The 17,916-nt window shown below is 53.4% G+C and overlaps 1 protein-coding gene, 1 long non-coding RNA gene and 1 pseudogene across 7 annotated transcripts in view; 1 reads left to right on the top strand and 2 right to left on the bottom strand.

Annotated features, from left to right (window-relative positions):
- Nucleotides 1-4,533: 4,533 nt before the first annotated feature.
- Nucleotides 4,534-6,139, bottom strand: LOC118662893 (annotated as a pseudogene).
- A 10-nt stretch (nucleotides 6,140-6,149) lies between these two features.
- The window catches only part of PLCG1 (phospholipase C gamma 1), a 36,234-nt gene continuing 24,467 nt past the window's right edge, over nucleotides 6,150-17,916 (bottom strand). For 2 of the 5 annotated variants that reach the window (XM_036321884.1, XM_036321886.1), the window contains 28 exons: nucleotides 17,349-17,433; nucleotides 17,170-17,253; nucleotides 16,909-16,943; nucleotides 16,647-16,719; nucleotides 16,438-16,539; nucleotides 16,116-16,234; nucleotides 15,946-16,031; nucleotides 15,752-15,872; nucleotides 14,782-14,950; nucleotides 14,521-14,643; nucleotides 14,331-14,432; nucleotides 14,063-14,250; nucleotides 13,632-13,832; nucleotides 13,436-13,555; nucleotides 13,175-13,355; nucleotides 12,354-12,431; nucleotides 11,536-11,639; nucleotides 11,340-11,436; nucleotides 10,998-11,067; nucleotides 10,387-10,544; nucleotides 9,044-9,140; nucleotides 8,677-8,901; nucleotides 8,454-8,602; nucleotides 7,628-7,742; nucleotides 7,375-7,536; nucleotides 7,199-7,287; nucleotides 6,924-7,111; nucleotides 6,150-6,739 (listed from right to left, as the gene is read on the bottom strand). In XM_036321884.1, the coding sequence (XP_036177777.1) occupies nucleotides 6,697-6,739; nucleotides 6,924-7,111; nucleotides 7,199-7,287; nucleotides 7,375-7,536; nucleotides 7,628-7,742; nucleotides 8,454-8,602; nucleotides 8,677-8,901; nucleotides 9,044-9,140; nucleotides 10,387-10,544; nucleotides 10,998-11,067; nucleotides 11,340-11,436; nucleotides 11,536-11,639; nucleotides 12,354-12,431; nucleotides 13,175-13,355; nucleotides 13,436-13,555; nucleotides 13,632-13,832; nucleotides 14,063-14,250; nucleotides 14,331-14,432; nucleotides 14,521-14,643; nucleotides 14,782-14,950; nucleotides 15,752-15,872; nucleotides 15,946-16,031; nucleotides 16,116-16,234; nucleotides 16,438-16,539; nucleotides 16,647-16,719; nucleotides 16,909-16,943; nucleotides 17,170-17,253; nucleotides 17,349-17,433 (3,364 nt within the window). In that variant the 3' untranslated portion in view covers nucleotides 6,150-6,696. Of the gene's footprint in view, nucleotides 6,779-6,923; nucleotides 7,112-7,198; nucleotides 7,288-7,374; nucleotides 7,537-7,627; nucleotides 7,743-8,453; nucleotides 8,603-8,676; nucleotides 8,902-9,043; nucleotides 9,141-10,386; nucleotides 10,545-10,997; nucleotides 11,068-11,339; nucleotides 11,437-11,535; nucleotides 11,640-12,353; nucleotides 12,432-13,174; nucleotides 13,356-13,435; nucleotides 13,556-13,631; nucleotides 13,833-14,062; nucleotides 14,251-14,330; nucleotides 14,433-14,520; nucleotides 14,644-14,781; nucleotides 14,951-15,751; nucleotides 15,873-15,945; nucleotides 16,032-16,115; nucleotides 16,235-16,437; nucleotides 16,540-16,646; nucleotides 16,853-16,908; nucleotides 16,944-17,169; nucleotides 17,254-17,348; nucleotides 17,434-17,916 lie in introns of those variants that run through there. The other 3 variants (XM_036321885.1, XM_036321882.1, XM_036321887.1) reach the window with 3 other exon arrangements.
- LOC118662895 lies at nucleotides 8,901-11,173 on the top strand. Of its 2 annotated transcripts, none has more exons than XR_004969920.1 (2): nucleotides 8,901-9,227; nucleotides 10,433-11,173. It is a non-coding gene; the product is annotated as an uncharacterized LOC118662895 (long non-coding RNA). The 2 variants fall into 2 exon arrangements; XR_004969921.1 differs by having other exon boundaries at nucleotides 10,336-11,173.

Genomic DNA, 17,916 nt, shown 5'->3' with positions numbered 1-17,916 from the left:
AGTTGGAGTACCCACCGGGCACCACAGTTACTGACTATATCCTCTACGCTGTGCTTTACATCCCTGTGCCTGTTTGGTGGCTACCAATTTGTACTTAATCACGTCACCTCTTTTACCCAGCCCCCCAACTCCCCTCGCCTCTGGCAGCCATCAGTCCTTCTCTGTACCTATGAGTGTTTTTGTTGGTTTATTTTGTTCATTAGATTCCACGAGTGAAATTATATGGTATTTACTATGCCTGATTTATTTCCCTGAGCATAATACTCTCCAGGTCCATCCATGCTGTCACAAAAGGTAAGATTTCATTCTTTTATTTTTCTGTCTGAGTCATATTCCAATGTGTAAATGTACCACTGCCTTTTAATCCACTCATCTACTGATGGGCACCTGGGCTGCTTCCAAAGCTTGGCTTTGTAAAAAGTACTGCAATGAACATAGGGGTGCATGTATTCTTTCCAACGAGTGTCTCAGGTTTCTTCAGATACATGCCCAGAAGTGGAATCACTGTCATAAGGCAGTTCCATTTTTTTTTTAATTAAATCTTTATTGTTCAGATTATTACATTTGTTCCTCTTTTTTCCCCCAAATAACTTCCATCCTCCCAGTTCCCGCCCCACCCTCTGCCCTCACTCCCCACCCACTGTCCTCATCCATAGGTGCACGATTTTTGTCCAGTCTCTTCCCGCATCTCCCACACCCCTCCCCCCCCCCCAAGAATAGTCAGTCCATTCCCTTTCTATGTCCCTGATTCTATTATAATCACCAGTTCATTCTGTTCATCAGATTATTTATTCACTTGATTCTTAGATTCACTTGTTGATAGATGCATATTTGTTGTTCATAATTTGTATCTTTACCTTTTTCTTCCTCTTCCTCTTCTTAAAGGATACCTTTCAGCATTTCATATAATCCTGGTTTGGTGGTGATGAACTCCTTTAGCTTTTCCTTATCTGTGAAGCTCTTTATCTGACCTTCAATTCTGAATGATAGCTTTGCTGGATAAAGTAATCTTGGTTGTAAGTTCTTGGTATTCATCACTTTGAATATTTCTTGCCACTCCCTTCTGGCCTGCAAAGTTTCTGTTGAGAAATCAGCTGACAGTCGTATGGGTATTCCCTTGTAGGTAACTGAGTTTCTTTCTCTTGCTGTTTTTAAGATTCTCTCTTTATCTTTTGCTCTTGGCATTTTAATTATGATGTGTCTTGGTGTGGTCCTCTTTGGATTCCTTTTGTTTGGGGTCCTCCGCGCTTCTTGGACCTGTAAGTCCATTTCTTTCACCAGGTGGGGGAAGTTTTCTGTCATTATTTCTTCAAATAGGTTTTCAATATCTTGCTCTCTCTCATCTTCTGGCACCCCTATAATTCTGATGTTGGTACGCTTGAAGCTGTCCCAGAGGCTCCTTACACTATCCTCGCATTTTTGGATTCTTTTTTCATTCCGCCCCTCCGGTTAGGTGTTTTTTGCTTCCTCGCATTTCAAATCATTGACTTGATTCTTGCGCTCCTCTGGTCTGCTGTCAGGAGTGTGTATAATATTCGTTATTTCAGTCCGTGTATGCTTAATTTCTAGTTGGTCCCCCAACATAACATCAAGGGTCTCATTAGTTTTCTTGTAGATCTCATTAAGTTTTTCAGCGGCTTCTAAACAGTTCTTGAGAGACCTTAAAAGTGTGGTTCTGAACTCTATATCTTCCATTGACAATTTTGTCCTGTTTCTTTGTCTCCGCATTTTGTTATGCTTTCTTGGTGCACCCCCTAGTGGTCATTGTGCGCAGTCTTGTAGTTAAGCCTTGATTGTTGTAGCTAATACTAGGGGGGATTTCACCTCCAGGCCAAGTGGCTGTGAGAATCAGCTGTGTCTGTAGTGAGAGAACTTCTGTCCTCTAGGGAGGTGCTAATCTAGCCTTTGCCTGAGGCTATCTGGCAAATGCCTCTGTGCAGGGCTTGGGCGGGGCGGGCCGCACAGGATCAACAGGGTGGGCCGGAGAGAGCAGTTATGGCGGCTCTCAGTCCTGTCCCCAGGGGCTCTGTCTCTCTGAGTCCCAGCACCCGCTGCAAACCTCGGAGAGAAAGCTGCACTCGCTCTGACCGAAGCCAGACAGTCCCGCTTCTCCCGTTTGAGTCTGGGTCCCTAAAGACTCGCCCGTATTTGGAGCTCAGAGTCTGTGACTCCCTCCCGATTGAAAACGCCAACCGCGCCCTCCCCCGCCAGCCCGCTCTGTGCACTCCGCACCTCAGAATTTGACTTCAGCACTGCGCCTCCTCTGAGTGTCCGTATGCGTTTCTCTTTCCTCCTAGTTGTAGGACTTCCACTCAGCCAGCGTTCCTGTGGTTCTGGGTGATGTCCGTTCTGTCTTTTAGTTTCACTTTTGAAGTAGTTGTTCAAGGCAGCAAACTCCGGCGTTAACCTATGCCGCCATCTTGGTTCTCCCCATTTTTAATTTTTTGAGGAAACTCCATACTGCTTTCCACAGTGGCTACACCAGTCTGCATTCCCCGCAACAGTGCACTAGGGTTCCCTTTTTCTCCACATCCTCTCCAGCACTTGCTTATTGATGCTAGCCATTCTGACAGGGGTGAGGCGATATCTTATTGTGGTTTTTAATTTGCATTTCTCTGAAAAGATGTTGAGCATCTTTTTATATGCCTATTGGCCATCTGTATGTCCTCTTTAGGGAAGTGTCTATTTGGGTTTTCTGCCCATTTTTTAATTGGATTTTTAAAAAAGGTTGAGTTGTATGAGTCCTTATAAATTTTGGATGTTAATTCCTTATCAGATGTATCATTGGTGACTATGTTCTACCACTCAGTGGATTGTCTTTTCATTTTGTTGATGGTTCCCTTTTGCTATGCAAAAACTTTTTAGTTTGATGTAGTCCCAATTTGTTTTTCCTTTTGTTTCCTGTGGCCGAGGAGATTTGTCAGAAAAAAATATTGCTAACGGAAATGTCAGATATTTTACTGCCTGTTTTCTCTAGTTTTATGGTTTCAAGTTTTACATTTAAGTCTTTAATCCATTTGGAGTTTATTCTTGCATATAGTGTAAGAAGGCAGTCTAGTTTCATTTTTTTGTACGTATCTGTACAATTTTCCCAACACCTCTTTTGAATAGACAAGCGATTTTCAACTTTTCCATCCCATGACTGACATAAACTAATTACTAAAATTCTGTGGTATAGCAAAAAATGTATTTATTGGTGATGTGACAAAAAAATATAGATATAATTTTGACAGATTTACCAAACTACGTACCCTTTTATCTCTGAAGTGAATTTGTAAAAAACCAAGTGCCTATACTTGTATATATGATTTCTGGTACTAAGAATTAACCAATTGGAAGCAACCTTATGCAATGTGACCAATAAGATGCAATCTATTATATGAGCTATATGTTATGGTTCAAGGCAGCGTATTCAGACCTGATGGCTATTGTGTTGGCTGTTGTCATTTTTTTATTTGACAATGTAAGGGAAGAGGTCAGTGCCCCTGAATAGTCAGGTATTGCATATTTTAAAAATAATTCTTGTGGCATACTGGTTGAAAATTGCTAGAATACCGTCTTTACCCCATTGTATGTTTTCCTCCTTTGTCAAATATTGACCATAAAGGCATGGGCTTCTTTCTGGGCTATCACTCACTCCCCTCCTTCCTCTGAGAAGTACCAGGAAGCTCTAGTAGGCGAGCAAGAACCTGAGCAGCGGCAGTTGGGTACTGGCTATCATACCTAGTTCAGTGAATGACAGGAAATAGTTAAAATGATGAGCCCAGTTCTCCAAGTGGGTGATGCTCAGAGGGGCCTACAATGAACCAGGACTGACCCCACATCTGTGAACTTGAGAAATGTACGTCTTTGGTCTGACTTGTCAAATAGGAAAGGGATGTTTTGAACCTACAACTCTAAATCCACATTGGGCTTGTCTTAAAACAATCTTGGTCCAAAGCCACCAACCATGCTTTGGTCTCTGCAGCAGGGGATGCTAATTACCATCCTAAGAACCAACTAATTACACTTACCTGTATCCCTTCGATGACAGGTTTTCTTGGGCTCCCTGGGATGGCTTCATGTGCCTGTCTCCACCCATCCACCCACCAGGCAGGCAGGCACTCTGTATGGTATGATTTTTTCTCCCCACCAGCACAGACCATGATAAAAGCAGCCACAGGAGGGGAAGGGGGGGAAAGGGCCTTTTCAACCATATTCTGAGCAGATTTTGGTTGCATGCTCCAGAGGCAACCAGCACGGCACCTAGCACCCTATGTTTAACACTGTCTTTTTTGAAAGGAGAGGTTTCTGTGGAACTGCCCACTGCCATAGCTGGCTGGCCACAACTCCACCCATCAACACCCTAGGTGGGCACCCTGGAGGAGAGGGTGGCCTCATCCTCCTTGTAGCCCAGAGGAGGCAGGTTCTGCTTGACTGGGAACTTCCCACCTGCTTCTACTGCAGAAAAAATACCAGGAGATTGTCCCCTGTCAACAAGCCTCCAGAAACCTGGCTTTGCTAAGCCCACAAAAGAACACACAAGTTAAAGGAGAAAGGAGACAAGGATGATTTATTTGGCAGTCAGATCTTGAGAGCAGCATAACTAGCAATGGCTAAACCTGAGCCCAAATGCAGGCAATGGGGTTGCGTGTGTGAGGCACCTAAGCACCCTCGGGACTGGCCCCAACCTGCCCTTCGGGATGGGGCTGCCTTCCATCTCCTTCCTTGGACCTTTCAACCAGCTAGACAGAAGCTGCCATCAGCTCAGAGGCTTCATTCAGCACCTGACTGCCTGTCCTGTCCCCAGACCTCCCACAAGGCAGGCAACTCCTTGATCCCTCTTCCAGTCCTAAGGGAAAGCGCATTAAGTCTTTTTCACCTTAAAAAAAAACCACCTCACCAGAATAAGCTTTGCTATTTCCTCTCTTCCCACCCCCTTCCTGTCAGTGCCTTAACACCCCAAACTGAACCCCCAATAGGGCAGGCCACCCCCTGCTGCTCTCCGCAGAGGCTTCTCCATGGTGAGGAGTAGGAGGAGTAAGTTAGTTACACCATTGAGAAAAAAAATACTTTTTTAAAAAGTCCTTTTTAGGAGGAAAGCTTTCCCAATAAAATTTAAAACTTTTAATATTTATATTATAAACCAAACGTTGGCAACCATATATAGACATGTTTGCTATAATCAGGATTTGAGGTCCTCCTTTCTACATTTCCTCAGAAATTGTATGATTTCCTTCAGTTTACAATTCATGATAAGGAGAGTTTAACATAATGTTAAATAATTGACCACCTACCCTAAAAGTAAGCTATAGGAAACTGAATCAATATTGGGACCAAATAATAGCAAGGCTTTAATGGCTCAGTGGTTTTTCTTAAGAGTAGATATAAATTGTGAAAAAGTCACGCTGTTAGCTGAGCTGGAAAACCCATAAAAATAACAGTTCTGCCACAGTGCACAGCCGAATTCTTTCACTTGGCTTCCCCAATCCCTTCACCAAGCAGCTGTCAGGTTAGACATGGAAGACATAGAAGAATCATACATCCTATGTGAAATAATGAAGATAGTGAGAAATAGTGTGCAAAAAATAAACTTTAAAATTCTATACTCCAACATCATGTATGTCTAATAATAGGGTTTTCAGTTGACTGAACACTTGAGATCATCCCAGGCAGCGCCCTCTGGCAGGGTGGCTGGCACTCAGACCCCAGGGCGTCCACTGTAACAGGGAAAGTGGTCTTCAGGACGGGGTTTCATATCCGATCTATTGGGGCCTCTGGAGAGCCTTGTTGAAGGAGGGCATGTGAATTGTGTGCAGGAATTTCCTGAATGTGCTGGGCAAAGTCCCTAGCTGGGCCTCTGCCTTAGCGACTTGCTCCTCCATTCTGGCCACACTGGTGCCAATCATCCCGACAAAGGCCTCAAGTCTACCTGGTAAGCAGGTCCTCAGTGATGGGCAGTGGCAGATAGTGTAGCCCAGTGGTGTGGTGCGCTCAGTTCTGGGCCCTTGTCCTTCCATGGCCCTGAGGCACTGCTGTGGCTCTGGGACACGTTGCCTGTCCCTGCTTCAAGTGGTGCCCTGGGGCTCAGCCTCCTCCACTGGCCCCTCACAGGGCAACCTTCCATGGCCTGCGATGCCCAATACTGCTTTTAACATGATCCCCTTATCTTTCAGGCTGGGTCGTGTTCCCCGCCATGGGCAATGTGCCCTTGTGCTGTGTCCTCCTCCTCGGGCAGGCCCTGTGCTCCTGTGCCCTAACTCCAAGGCCAAACTGGGGGGCATCCACCCCCCACCCTGCCCGGCTATGGTTTTAAAGCTGCAGGACAATGTAAACTTGGTTTCCCTGGCCCAGCAAGGCTGCTGCTGCTCCTCAGAGCCTCCTGTGATGCCAGCTGAGGCAGCCTCTCTCTCCAAGGGGCTTCGGACATGGTCCTGGCCCCACAAGATGGTAGGATCCACCTCCAGAAGTCAGGCCAGATGTGTGTGCTTAATGCGAGACACAGTAGTTTTTGCCTTCACTCAGGCTGGGCTGTGGAGGCCCCAAACAGGAATACATCTTAATGGCTTGGTTTTTGTCTAGCATTCTCTGCTGGAATTCAGGCTCCAGGCTGCGAGACCAGGAAGGGTGCCATGGCAGGCCGCTTCCAACGAACCCAGTTCACGGCATTCCAAGAGGCACGCAGCACCTGCTGCTCTCCATGAGGCTGGGGCACAGCTAGAGGCGATTGTCTCCGTTGACCCGAGTCCTTCGTGGGGCCCTGGACAGAAGGGACGAGTGTCCTTACTGGCAGTAGGGCCTTGCAGCCCAGCCCCAGGACAGACAATTATAACTTTTATACCCAGGAGAAAAGGGTATCAAAGGACGACTGACCAAACCACTTCCCATCTCTCTAGCACCCCCTCTGCTGAGATGCATAATGGCACCCACCCCCCATCCCTCACCTTCTCTCCCGGCTGTCAAAATTGTCTGGGAGATGCTCCTGGGAGATGCGAAAGTCTTCAAATGGCTGCTGGTAGCGCGCTTCAAAGGAGCCTTCGCGGGCCCGGCCATGGAACAGCTGGCCCGAGGCATCAGAGCCCCGCTCCCGCAGGGACATGCCACTGAAGGGACTGAGGTCACCGTTCTCCTGCTTCCAGGAGGGAAGTGCACCAGAGGTCAGTGACTCCCCTGCACCTGCGAGGCTGCGCCCAGCCAGGGTCCCACCCCCTGCCGTTACCTTGGCAGGGAAAATGTCGACCTTGACCAGCAGGGAAGCCAACTCCAGGTCCTCACTGTAGTTGTTCTTCAAAGGCACTGCTCTGTATCCTGGGAGGAAAGCCTGGCCCTCAGCCTGGGAGGGAGCTGAGGAAGGGCCCCCACCCTCCCACCCCAGATCACAGGCAGGGTCCTCACCTGTCTTCAGGCCTTTCACCGGGAAAGTAGCCTGAGCCAGGAAGTTCTGGTCACTAAACATGTCTTCCTCATACACCACAAAGCGCAGGAAAGCGAATTCAGGGTTACTGATTTGGAAGTGGAAGGGCTTGGCCGGCCACACGGGGTTGAGGCCATTGTCCACTGCGAAAGCAAGGATAAAAGGCCTTAAGCCATCACCTCAAGAGGATAGGGCCGCTGGTGCAGAGGGGAGGAGTGGGGAAGGAAGGCTCACCCACAAACTCTGTCTTCTGCTTGTTGTTGTCATACTCAGCTCCAGCAACCTCAATCTCCACAAAGGGACACACAATGCCTCGGCCATTCTTTGGTAGATGCCGGGCGCCCAGCACCTGTAAGGCAGGCAAAGATGGGCCTGGGATTGTCCTTCCTGCTCCCTCCAAGTCCCCACCATGCAGTGAAGGCAGTGCGCCCTCTGCTGGGCCCCCAGGACACTGCCCCTTAAGTCCCTAGGAGTAGCTGCTGACAGCAAACCTTCATTTGAAGATGTCTTAGCTTTAACCAAAATTTTCATGTGAGTTTTTGCAATCTACTTCACATTAAATCCATGTCTGTTTTAACATAGAAATCTTTCAAATTACCTCTAGGGGAAAAAGGAATCTCTTCTCTCAGAAGCAGATGCTCACTCCATACTCTCCTCACTCTTCCTCCAAGACTCTGCTCAGGCCCCAAGCACCCTGAACCCCACATCAGCAGGGCAGCAGGGTTGTTCAAGAACTGCTACAAAAGCATGCGAGCCTGGGCCTGGGGCGAGTCGCTCTCCTGAGCACCGCGCCCCTGGTTCACCACTGGCACTAGCTTCCTGCCCTTCTACTTCCAGACTGTGGTTACCCTTGGCTTGGCTTCAGGAGCAGCCTGACTCCTTAGTCAAGAGCCAGCCCTGCTGCTGAGACTACTACCTGCCTTTCCACCTCAGAGGACAGTTATGTCTTCCTCAAGCTCAACAACAGAGCAGTGCCCGTCCCGTCTTGTTAACCAGCATCCCATCTTTGACTCCTGAAACGAGCCCAGTGGAGCAGCCCCGTTCCCACTCAGAAGCCCACCTCGATGCAGATGGCGCGTGGCTCCAGCCCTCGGAGGCTGCTCTTGTCAAAGGGGTCGAAGGCCTCGTCCCGCATGGTGCTGGGCTGCAGCACGTAGCCGCAGTGCCCGCCGGTCATGAAGAGGGCCTGGTTCATCTGCATGGGCTTGTCTGCAAGAGCCAGGTGAGTGACCTCCAGCCCCACTGCCCGGGGTGCTCCTCCCCACCCCACAGCACCTCCTCACCTGGGGTCTGGAAGTTGAGGGCCACCAGCTGACTGCCACAGATCCACATGGGCAAGGGGTCATAATTGGAGGAGTCTAGCCGCTGGCCTTTGGGGTAGATGCGGGAGAGCTGCAGCCGGTTGTACTGCAGGAACTTCTTGCCTTTGGCCTTGTTCACATACTTCTCCGCCTTGGTTTCCGGGAAGGACGACATGTCCCGGTAGCAGGCACGTTCTGTGCCAATCTCTGGGCCAAACAGGGAGGACACTTACAGAGCCTGCCCACCCAGGCATAGTTGGGGGGGCCAGCACCCAATCCCTGCATAAAGGGACTAAACACTCCTCCTGCACCCCCCATGGAGAGCACCCCGCTGCGCCTCGGCCCTTACTCTCTTCATCGAAGGGAACAGGTCGGCAGTAGACGACAAGCTCGGACAGTTCAAGGGCGATCTTCTTCCTCCGCTCCATCATCTTCCCCTCAGTGAGCTGGTGGCACACACGAGGGCGCTGTAGCTCCAGGCAGAGCCCCACCGAGAAGAAAGCAGCCCCTGCCAGCCTTGGGCAGTCCACACGGTAGGTCCCCTGCACCTTCCAGACCCCACTGGACCACACACAGAGCCCTCTATTTCGGCCTCAACCCAGAACTGTCCTTCCTCCTCTCTGCCTGAGGAGAGGGTGGGGTCCGGGTTGGCTGCACTACCCAAGGATGCTTTGTCACCATCTGTTACCTAGCTTTTCTCAGGCCAAAGGGTCATCACCTCCTGGTTCCCTGTGACTTCACTGGGAACTTGGGCCTCTGGCTTGGTCTTCTGTACCCCAAGGACCATCCTTCCACCACCCTGAGCCTTATTGCCTCAGCTCCCCCCGTCCAACGCAACATCTACTGCCACAGCCACATTTTGGCGACAGAAGCCCACTCCTGAGAGCCCCCATCCTGTCCTCTTACCCCTGGAGGTCCACTTCCACCAGGGGCTCATATACTCATAGCCTCTTTCTTCCCCTTTCAGCCTAGACCCTGGGATCCATCCTTCCAACCACCTGCCAGTACCTTATCCCAGGCTACACTTTTGGCACAATCCTCAGACCCATCCCCACTATGTTCAGCTCAGCTCACGAATCTGTTTTAAGGCCACTCTACTCCACCCTAAATGACTAGGGCAAATGGTCACCAAGTAGTAACTCCTTTATCCTTGCGAGTACTTCCTTCTCTCTGTTCCCCCAGAAGGCTGATCTTCCAGCCAAGCTCGGGCTTCATCCCGCTGGCTCCTGAGCTGTTGGCATTAATGCCCACCCAAATCTCAGCCCTCTGCTCTCTTCTATAGCCAGATCCTAGAGAGCCTGGCCACTGCCATCCAGTACCAGCCCTGACACTGACATGGCTCTTGTTAGTGTCACCAAGGCCATTTTCTGCTGCCAAACCCAACGGGTACTTTCAGATTCTTACCATGCCTGTGCGTGACTCCACAGCCCTGTCCTTCCCAGGCTCCTCTTCCTCCTTTCCGGTCCTCATGCCTCCTGAGCACCCACACCTGCTTCCAGCCCAAGACTTCTCCTCTAACCTCTGCCCTGTGTATCCAATTGCCCCACTGAGAAGACCCACCTGGATGGCCTCACGTATCTCAACACACCCTAACAGGCCACATCGCTAGCTCATGTGGGTTTCCTCCATATCCTTGCCTAGAGGCTCACATGCTGCCCACCCAGCACCCCGCAGACTCCGGCAGGCACTCACCCTGGCATCTGCGGTCTGGGCCACTTCACGGATCTTTTTCACCCAGTCCTGCAGCTCCTCCTGTGAGTCGGCAGCAACATCCAGGGACCACTGCGCCACCGATGCCATACTGATGGAGAAGACGAATGGCCGATTGTTCTTGCCCTCAGGACGGATGGCTGGGGGAGCAAAGAGAAGAGCATGGTCAGATACTTTCGGTGCCTTCCTCAAGTTTTCTCATCACCTTTCTTCCTCCCAACACTTGGAGGGAGGCAGCGCTACACTGCCAGGCCTGTTTGCACTGCCAGGAGTGGGGAGGCCAGGGCTTGAACCTGGTCTGTCTGATATAGGCCTCAAATCTGGATCCTGGGACCCGCCCCAACCATCTGTCAAACCCTGTGACTCAACCCACTGGGACTGTGGATGTCAGCATGAGCTGCTGTGCCTGGCCCAGGGTGAGCATGCAGAAAGGAGCCTGGGTGGTGTCAAGGGGGTGTCTAAGTATGGGAAGAACTCAGAGTGAGGGCAGCCTTTGGGGCCACCACCAGCCCCCCCACTCACTTGGAGCATGGTGGCACACACAAGGGCCTGACACTGAGGAACAGTGGGTGAGAGAAGAGGATGGGGCTCACCAATCTGACAAGCTGGAACATCCAAGACTCCCCGCAGCAAGTCCCCCAGGGGGCTGTTCTCGTCCAAGTGCTGTGGGAAGCAAAGCCCACAGGTTCGTCAGCAGGCCTCCTGTATACATGCGTGTGAGGGGATGTCTGTTGCATACGACAAATACATCTTATAAGTGTGCACATGATTAAACAGATGTGGCACGTATATGTTGGAGACCATGGACACCACAGCTGTGATGACCACACATGTGGGGTGGCTGTGCATGCGCAGGCACACCTGACTGTGTGATGAGTGTGTGCAGAGGGGAGCTGGTGGTGGGACTCCTGTTCTGCCAGCAGTTCTAGCCTCACCTCCCTCTCAGGCTCCAGGACTGCTGGGCTGACCATCTCCTCCACGTAGTTTGACGGGAACCAGAGTTGCTTCTTCCCACCATAGTCTCCCCGCCACCTGTGGAAACCACAGGCTGCTGACCCCCAGCAATCACCCCAAACTCCCACGAGGGGGGTCATCCTTTGTAGGGCTCTCCAGCCCAGGGACCCAGCTCACCAGCCTCCGTCCTGCTTCTCCACATTCTGGATGATGGCGCTCTTGGTGAAAGTCAGCTCGTCGTCTCTCTGGGCCTTGTAGTCAAAGAGGGCTTTGACTGCACACTGCACGGAAAGAAGCAGTGGTGAGAGCACAGTCCCTGTCCGCCACTCTCCCGACTGCAGCCTCACGTGCACACACTAGCGCCTGGGCTTCCCAGCTGGGGCTCAGGCAGCAGCCTGCCTAGTTACAGCCCTCAACACTGCCCTGCAGGAGACTCCAGGACACATGTCACTGGGGACAGAGCCACACCTTTACCAGGGAAGCTCCTCAGGGTCCAGGTGAAACCTTGCAGGCCCCTGCCTGGGCCCCTGGGACCCCATCATTCCTCATCTGAAAATAAAAAGGAACCTTCTCCCAGGCTCCCTGGCTGCTGAGGAAAAGGGGGTGGGGGTGGGGAAGGGAAGATCCTGTCTGAAAGATCACCACGAGGTGAGCGCTCCCCCTGGAGCTCTGTTCTCCAGAGTAGCAAAAACAAAGTTTTCTGACAAGTGTGCTCCCCTTCCCCCCACTGCTGCCAAGGAGGAAACCAGGGTTACCCCGGGGAACAGTCTACAGGGTCAGTGCCGACCCCCAGGGACAGGGGCTGGGAGGGGTTGGCCCTGAGAGAGCTGCGGCCACACACCAACCACACATTTCTCATAACCTCTCAGGCCTCAGAAAACCACAAATACCACTTCTCCACAAAGACCACAGATGGGCCCTGAGCAGAGAAATGTAAGCCCTAAGCAGTTGGGGACTCTCCCCAGCTTCCTGTGGCCACAGGCCCAAGGCTGTACCTTAAAAGTCGGCATAGGGTTTGCCTCCACATAAAAGCCAGGGTTGCGTCCCTCATACAAGGCCCCATAGTCAGGCTCCTAGAAAGGGGACAGAATGGGGACATGTTAACACCCAGAGACGAAAGGGGTGCTGGCTGCCACATGCCCCTTTCCTAGGGCAGCTGGTCACTAAGTCTGCCCTCTTCACTGGTGCCTGGTCTTCCTACCTCAGTGGGCATGGCCTCACCCCTTCCTCTCTCCACATTCTTAGCTTGAGACCCACCCCATTAGCAAGCTCACTGCAGCGGAGCTCTGTTTGGCAGTTCACTCACTCACTCCGCTGAGCCTGGCCCCCAGCACACTCCTTTCCACCACCCCAGCTCCAGTGGATGGCAGTCTTCTCCCTGGCCATGCCATCTGCGTCACTGATGACAAGAGTCTCAAGTGGCTCTTCCGTCCCAGACTCCTTCCTTTTATCGAGACCCTGGTCCAGAACCCTCACTGTCCTGCCTTTTCACCAGTCTCCTCCCCCTGGAGCTCTGTTCTCCATGATCCACTTCTGTAGCCTACTCTCTCCTGCCCCAGGAACACTCTAGTCCACACCCGTCTGGATAAGCCCCCATCCTCGGGCCCATCCTCTCCACGTGTGGATTCCAGGACCCCTTGGCCCACAGGGACCACTGCTTGAATGGCTGTCCCCCACCTCATCTTCCTAACTTGTGCCCAGTCCCGCCCCACACATCTGGATTATCCCGACTGGTAGATTCTGGGCCTCCCAGCAGCGAGCCCAGGAGGGTCATGCTGGTCTCTCCCGCCTGCTGTACCCCTCAACCAGTCCTCACAGCTGTGCCTATCTTCTCCAGTGCCTCCTCATTGATGGGATAGCGCAGCTTCATCTTTCGATACAGTGGATGCTTCTCGTAGTAACTGATGAGGTCGACAAGGCTGTCAAACTCCGAGTTGCCCAGCATCACTGTCTGGCCCTCCTGCTGGACACGGCAATGCTTGATCTTGCCTTCAGCCCTTGACAAGGACAGAACAGTCACACAGGGGACCAGCTGCAGGCCAGCACCACCTCCAGCATCCCAGGCCACACGCCTCACCGGAAGGAGATGGCGTAGGAGTTGGGCTCATTCCGTTTCCGCACCAGGAAGGCCCCGTCACGGGGGACGCGCATCAGCATGTGCTCAGCCTGCGCTCTGGTCAGGCTCGCGTGGTACCATCTGAGGACAGGCCTGAGTCAGGACCTTTCCCTCCATCACCACTCAGGTCCCCACCCGCCCCCATCCCCGCCCTCACTCTTTGCTTTCGTGGGCATTGGTCTGGGGGACAGGCTCCGAGAGGCGCATCTCAAATTCATTGCAGCGCAGGGGCACCTGCTGGTAGTGCGTGATGAGGTCATAGAGTGAGTCAAATACAAGGTTGTCTGTCAAGAAGAACTTGGGGGTCCCAGCATCCTGCCGGGAGTGGATCCGGCAGTGTTGGACCTTCCCGTTCCGCCTGAGGGAAGAGGGGAAGCAGTGAGCACAGGCCCGAGTCCCACACAGGCACCAAATCTCAGAGGGGGACAGGGCAGCCCTGCAGGAGGGAGGCCGCTAACTGGGTAAGTGTATGTAAGCTTGTGGGTGAGATTAAATGTTTCCCCTGAAAGCCTGGACGGAAAGAAAATGGATCACAGCTACCTCAGGGTGGTGCTGCACCCATGTGCACAAGCATAGGGAGTGGGTTACCAGAAAGAGAGGGTGTAGTCGCCAACGAAGGTCTCGCTCTCGCGCACTAGGAAGGAGCCATCAGGGGCCCCGGTCTCAATGCAGTACTCAGTCAGCAGGCGCTCGGCAATGTGCCTCCCGTCCCGTCCTGCCCCAAGCTTCCCATGGAACCACTTCTCATTGGAGTGCAGCTCGGTGCTGCCACTGGCCTGCACGGGGGAGGACAATAGCAAAGACACTCAGTGACTCTGAGCCCAGCCCAGCCCCCAGCCCTGGGCTGGCCCCTCACCTCCTTGGGCTCTTCCTCATCCTCATTGCCCTGGTCACTGCTGGTCTCCTCAGAGTAGTAGATCTTGCTGCTGGTCAGAACAAAGTAGTGGGGATACCACTCCTGGAAGAGACGGACGTGGGGCCGTGACAGGGTGCTCCCACCACCTGCCCCACCCTGCCCAGTCTGGCCCAGCCAGTTCTGCCCTCACATGGTTCACAGGGTCTTCCAGGTAGAGGATGCCATTCTTGATGGAGTTGCTGATGTCGTTCTCAGAGTACATCACAGACGAAGGCACCTCCTCATAGGCACTGCCCTCAGCCAGCTTCTTGTGCTGTGGATAGCAGGCCAGGATATGGCAGTGCCAGCCAGAGTCTCAGAGCCACACTGCCTCACCGAGGCCCCAGACCAGCAGCCAGACCAATGACCATGGAGAGGTCCTGAGCAGGAGGCGCCCAGCCCATCTCCCTACCTTGATAAGGATCTTCCTCTTGAGCTGGTTGGGGGAAGGGAGCCCGTCGGCAGCAATGTCCACGGGCTTGGTGAGGAGTGTGTCCCCGAGCACCTTCTTGAAGTGCTGGGCCATGTTCCTCTGCTGAGCAATGCTGCAGTGGTCCTCGATGGACAGGATGACCGGGTACCTGCAGGGTAGGGGACCACCCTGTCACGGCTCCGCTTCGGACTCTTCCAGAAGTGGTATCCCCACTACTTCGTTCTAACACAGACCCTACGGCTCTGCAGGGTCAAATCTCAGTCCAAACAGCCCTCACAGTGAGGTGTTAGGAGCCAAGGGCCTGGGGTCCCATCTACAGGGAGCTATCCCAGAGAGGAGGCGGGTTCTGGCCACTGGAAGGGTGGAGGGGTGCTAAAGGGGCACCTTGGGGACTCAGATCTGCTGCAGTCCCATGAGTTGGTTCCACGGTGGAGGCTACCCCAGCAGGAGAGAGATCCCACACCAAAGAGGTCAGGTAAGAGGAGAAGCAGCGTCCAAATTCAGCTACTGGGTGGCCCTGGTGATCCCTTCAATGAGGCAGCAGAGACCAGTGCCCTGGTCACTGCTGATCTCCTCCCAGAGCCTGTCCCACAGTGACCACAGGTGAGGGTAAATAGGAGTTGTAGAATGGGACACGGGATAAAATAATTTTCTGGGCTGTGAAGGGAAGAGCTGGCAGGACAATGGTCAGGGTTAAGTATTTTTTTTTAAGGACGGGAAGAGCTTGACTGTGTTCCACAACCTAAGGAGAAGGACCCACAAAAGGGGAAACAAGGATGCAGGAAACGGGGAGTTCTGTGGGAAGCAATGGCTCGCGCAAGCAGCAGGAGAGGAAGGATGAAGATGAAAGGCAGGTGGAATGGGGACAGGACCTCTGAGGGGGCCCTCTCCCTTTTGCCATAGGAGAGAGCTGGAGCCCAGCCGAGCCAGGGTCCCTACCCACACTCACTCTGAGGCCACGAAGGCATGCTCCTTGATGGTGTGCAGGACGTCTGAGAACTTGATCTTGGTCGTAAGGGTGTGTCCATGGTAAATGACTGGCATCCCGTCTGGGCCGTCCCAGCAGTCCACTGGGGAACAACATGAGTACGGTCAAGGGGACAGGTCTCCCATCCTCCTCCCCCAGCCCTGGCCCCAACGCACACTCAATACAGCGGCAGCCCATGCGCAGGCAGCGAGCATAGGCTTCCAGGGAGGACTCGCTGGAGAACTGGTCCCCGGTCAGGTACCTAGATGAGGAAGGAAAGGCAGGGTGTTTAGGTGAGTCCCTCCCTCCCCAGGTCAGGCTGGGTGGGGCCAAGGGCGCCGCTCACGTGTTGTGCGAGGAGGAGATCCAGTAGTGGGAGAGAGGGTTGTTCATGGTGTCCGGGCACACCACATCCAGCTGCGAGTTCCACACACTGTTCTCCTTAGAGAACAGGAAGGTGACAAACTGTCCAGGAACACATGGGGAGGGGAAGGGAAGAGAACTGAGCCCCAGGCTTAGCCCACTGGCAGGGGAAGGAGGGAGGGTGCTCATTCTTAAGTGGGGTGGGCAAGGTGGCACCCCTAAGGCAAATCAGCTCCTGGAAACCTGGTGGGGTCCTGGTCAGCCTGACCCATCTCTCGGACAGAGGGGTAAAAAGCAGGCCTCACCTCATCCAGGGAGAAGTATGGCTCCTCAATCTCTCTCAAGGGGTCTCGGAGGAAGTCGAGCATGAACTCCTGCACCTGGAGTCGGTCGACAGCCCACAGCTCCTGATGGGGGTGGGCAGGGTGGGGGCACATGAGAGGCTCCAGTCAGTGATGAGCCCAGCCGCCCTCAGCCGAGAACCCTGGCCCAGTCCTAGCCCAGCCCAGCATACCGCCTGGTACTCGAGGAGGAATTGCTGGAACTCCGGAAGGGACATTCGGCAGAGCTCTGGCCGCTCCCCTGCCCTGCAGGAGAGAAGGGAAATGCCTGGCGGCCAGCTGGCTCACATGGTCCACAGACAATAAGGGGCACCTTGGAAGGCAGAGCCCAGCTCCCAGCCAGCACATTTGCCAAGAATGATCCAATATGGGCTCACCCCCTCCCACTACCTTCCGTTTGCATAAGGAACCCCACCTCCCCATTTCAAACCAAACCTTGGGGCGCAGGCTTCCAAGAAGGGGAGGTCCATCTGCAGGAGACAGAACCTGGTCAGAGCGGGAGCCCTGGGAGGCCATGTGGGAAAGGGGCTCTCAGAAAGTAAGGCTGGGGTGACAGATGGGGGTAGGCCTCAGGAGGAGAAGAGCTGGAGAAATGGCACCCAAAAGCCCCCAAGCAGGGCAGCAGGGCTGACGCAAGCAGGGCTGGGGCAGGAGAGCAGGGGCAAGGGCCGTGGGAGGGCAGGTAGCTTCATGCACCGTCTTCTGGTCGCTGTACATGAGGCTGCGGTACACCTGAGCAAACTGCCCATAGGTGATATCGCTGCTGCGCAGCTCCAGGTCCTGCAAGGTATACCGCAGGATTCTGGTCAGCCCCACCGGCCATGGGCTCCCGGCCTCCCCGCTCACCTACCGCAGATAGACCAGGAGGCCCTTACCGTCAGACGCTCTCGGAGGGAGCGCATGTTGGGGACCCGGTAGTTGACCTGGGACAGCATATTCTTCAGGTCCTTGGCTGATATACTGAAGAAACATGAACATCTCCAGTGGCCTCACCCAACCTCTCATGACCTCTGACCTGTAGGCTGAGTCCGCCTGGGACTAGACAGGTAAACAGCACTACTCTGAGACTTGAAGTCCTGAGGATGAGGCTGGATCAGAGCCCTTTCTCTGTTTGGTTTCCTCATCTGAGTAAAGAAAAGCCCAGGGTTCTGGCAAGGAAGGAGTGACCAGTCTCAGTAAAGTGAGGCCTCCTCCCACCAGCCCTGATCCAGCCCGAACCTCTGGCACCCAGCTCTCTGGCTCCCATCTGGACGGAGGAGAGCAGCCAGATGCTGCAGGTCCAGCTCATGCAGGGCCCACCTACCACTGCCTCTGAGGGGGAATTCAGCAGTGCCTCCACCACCACCCCAGGGATGCTGGGAGTTTGGGCCTCTGCACAGGCACTGGGGGGACAAAGTGAGGTCACTCAGTCAAATACCACTGCCGGTGACTGGGCACCCTCCT

This window comes from Myotis myotis, unplaced genomic scaffold (assembly GCF_014108235.1).
Source record: "Myotis myotis isolate mMyoMyo1 unplaced genomic scaffold, mMyoMyo1.p scaffold_m19_p_9, whole genome shotgun sequence".
Lineage (NCBI taxonomy): Eukaryota > Metazoa > Chordata > Mammalia > Chiroptera > Vespertilionidae > Myotis > Myotis myotis.
This window is presented reverse-complemented; position numbering and strand designations above follow the sequence as displayed.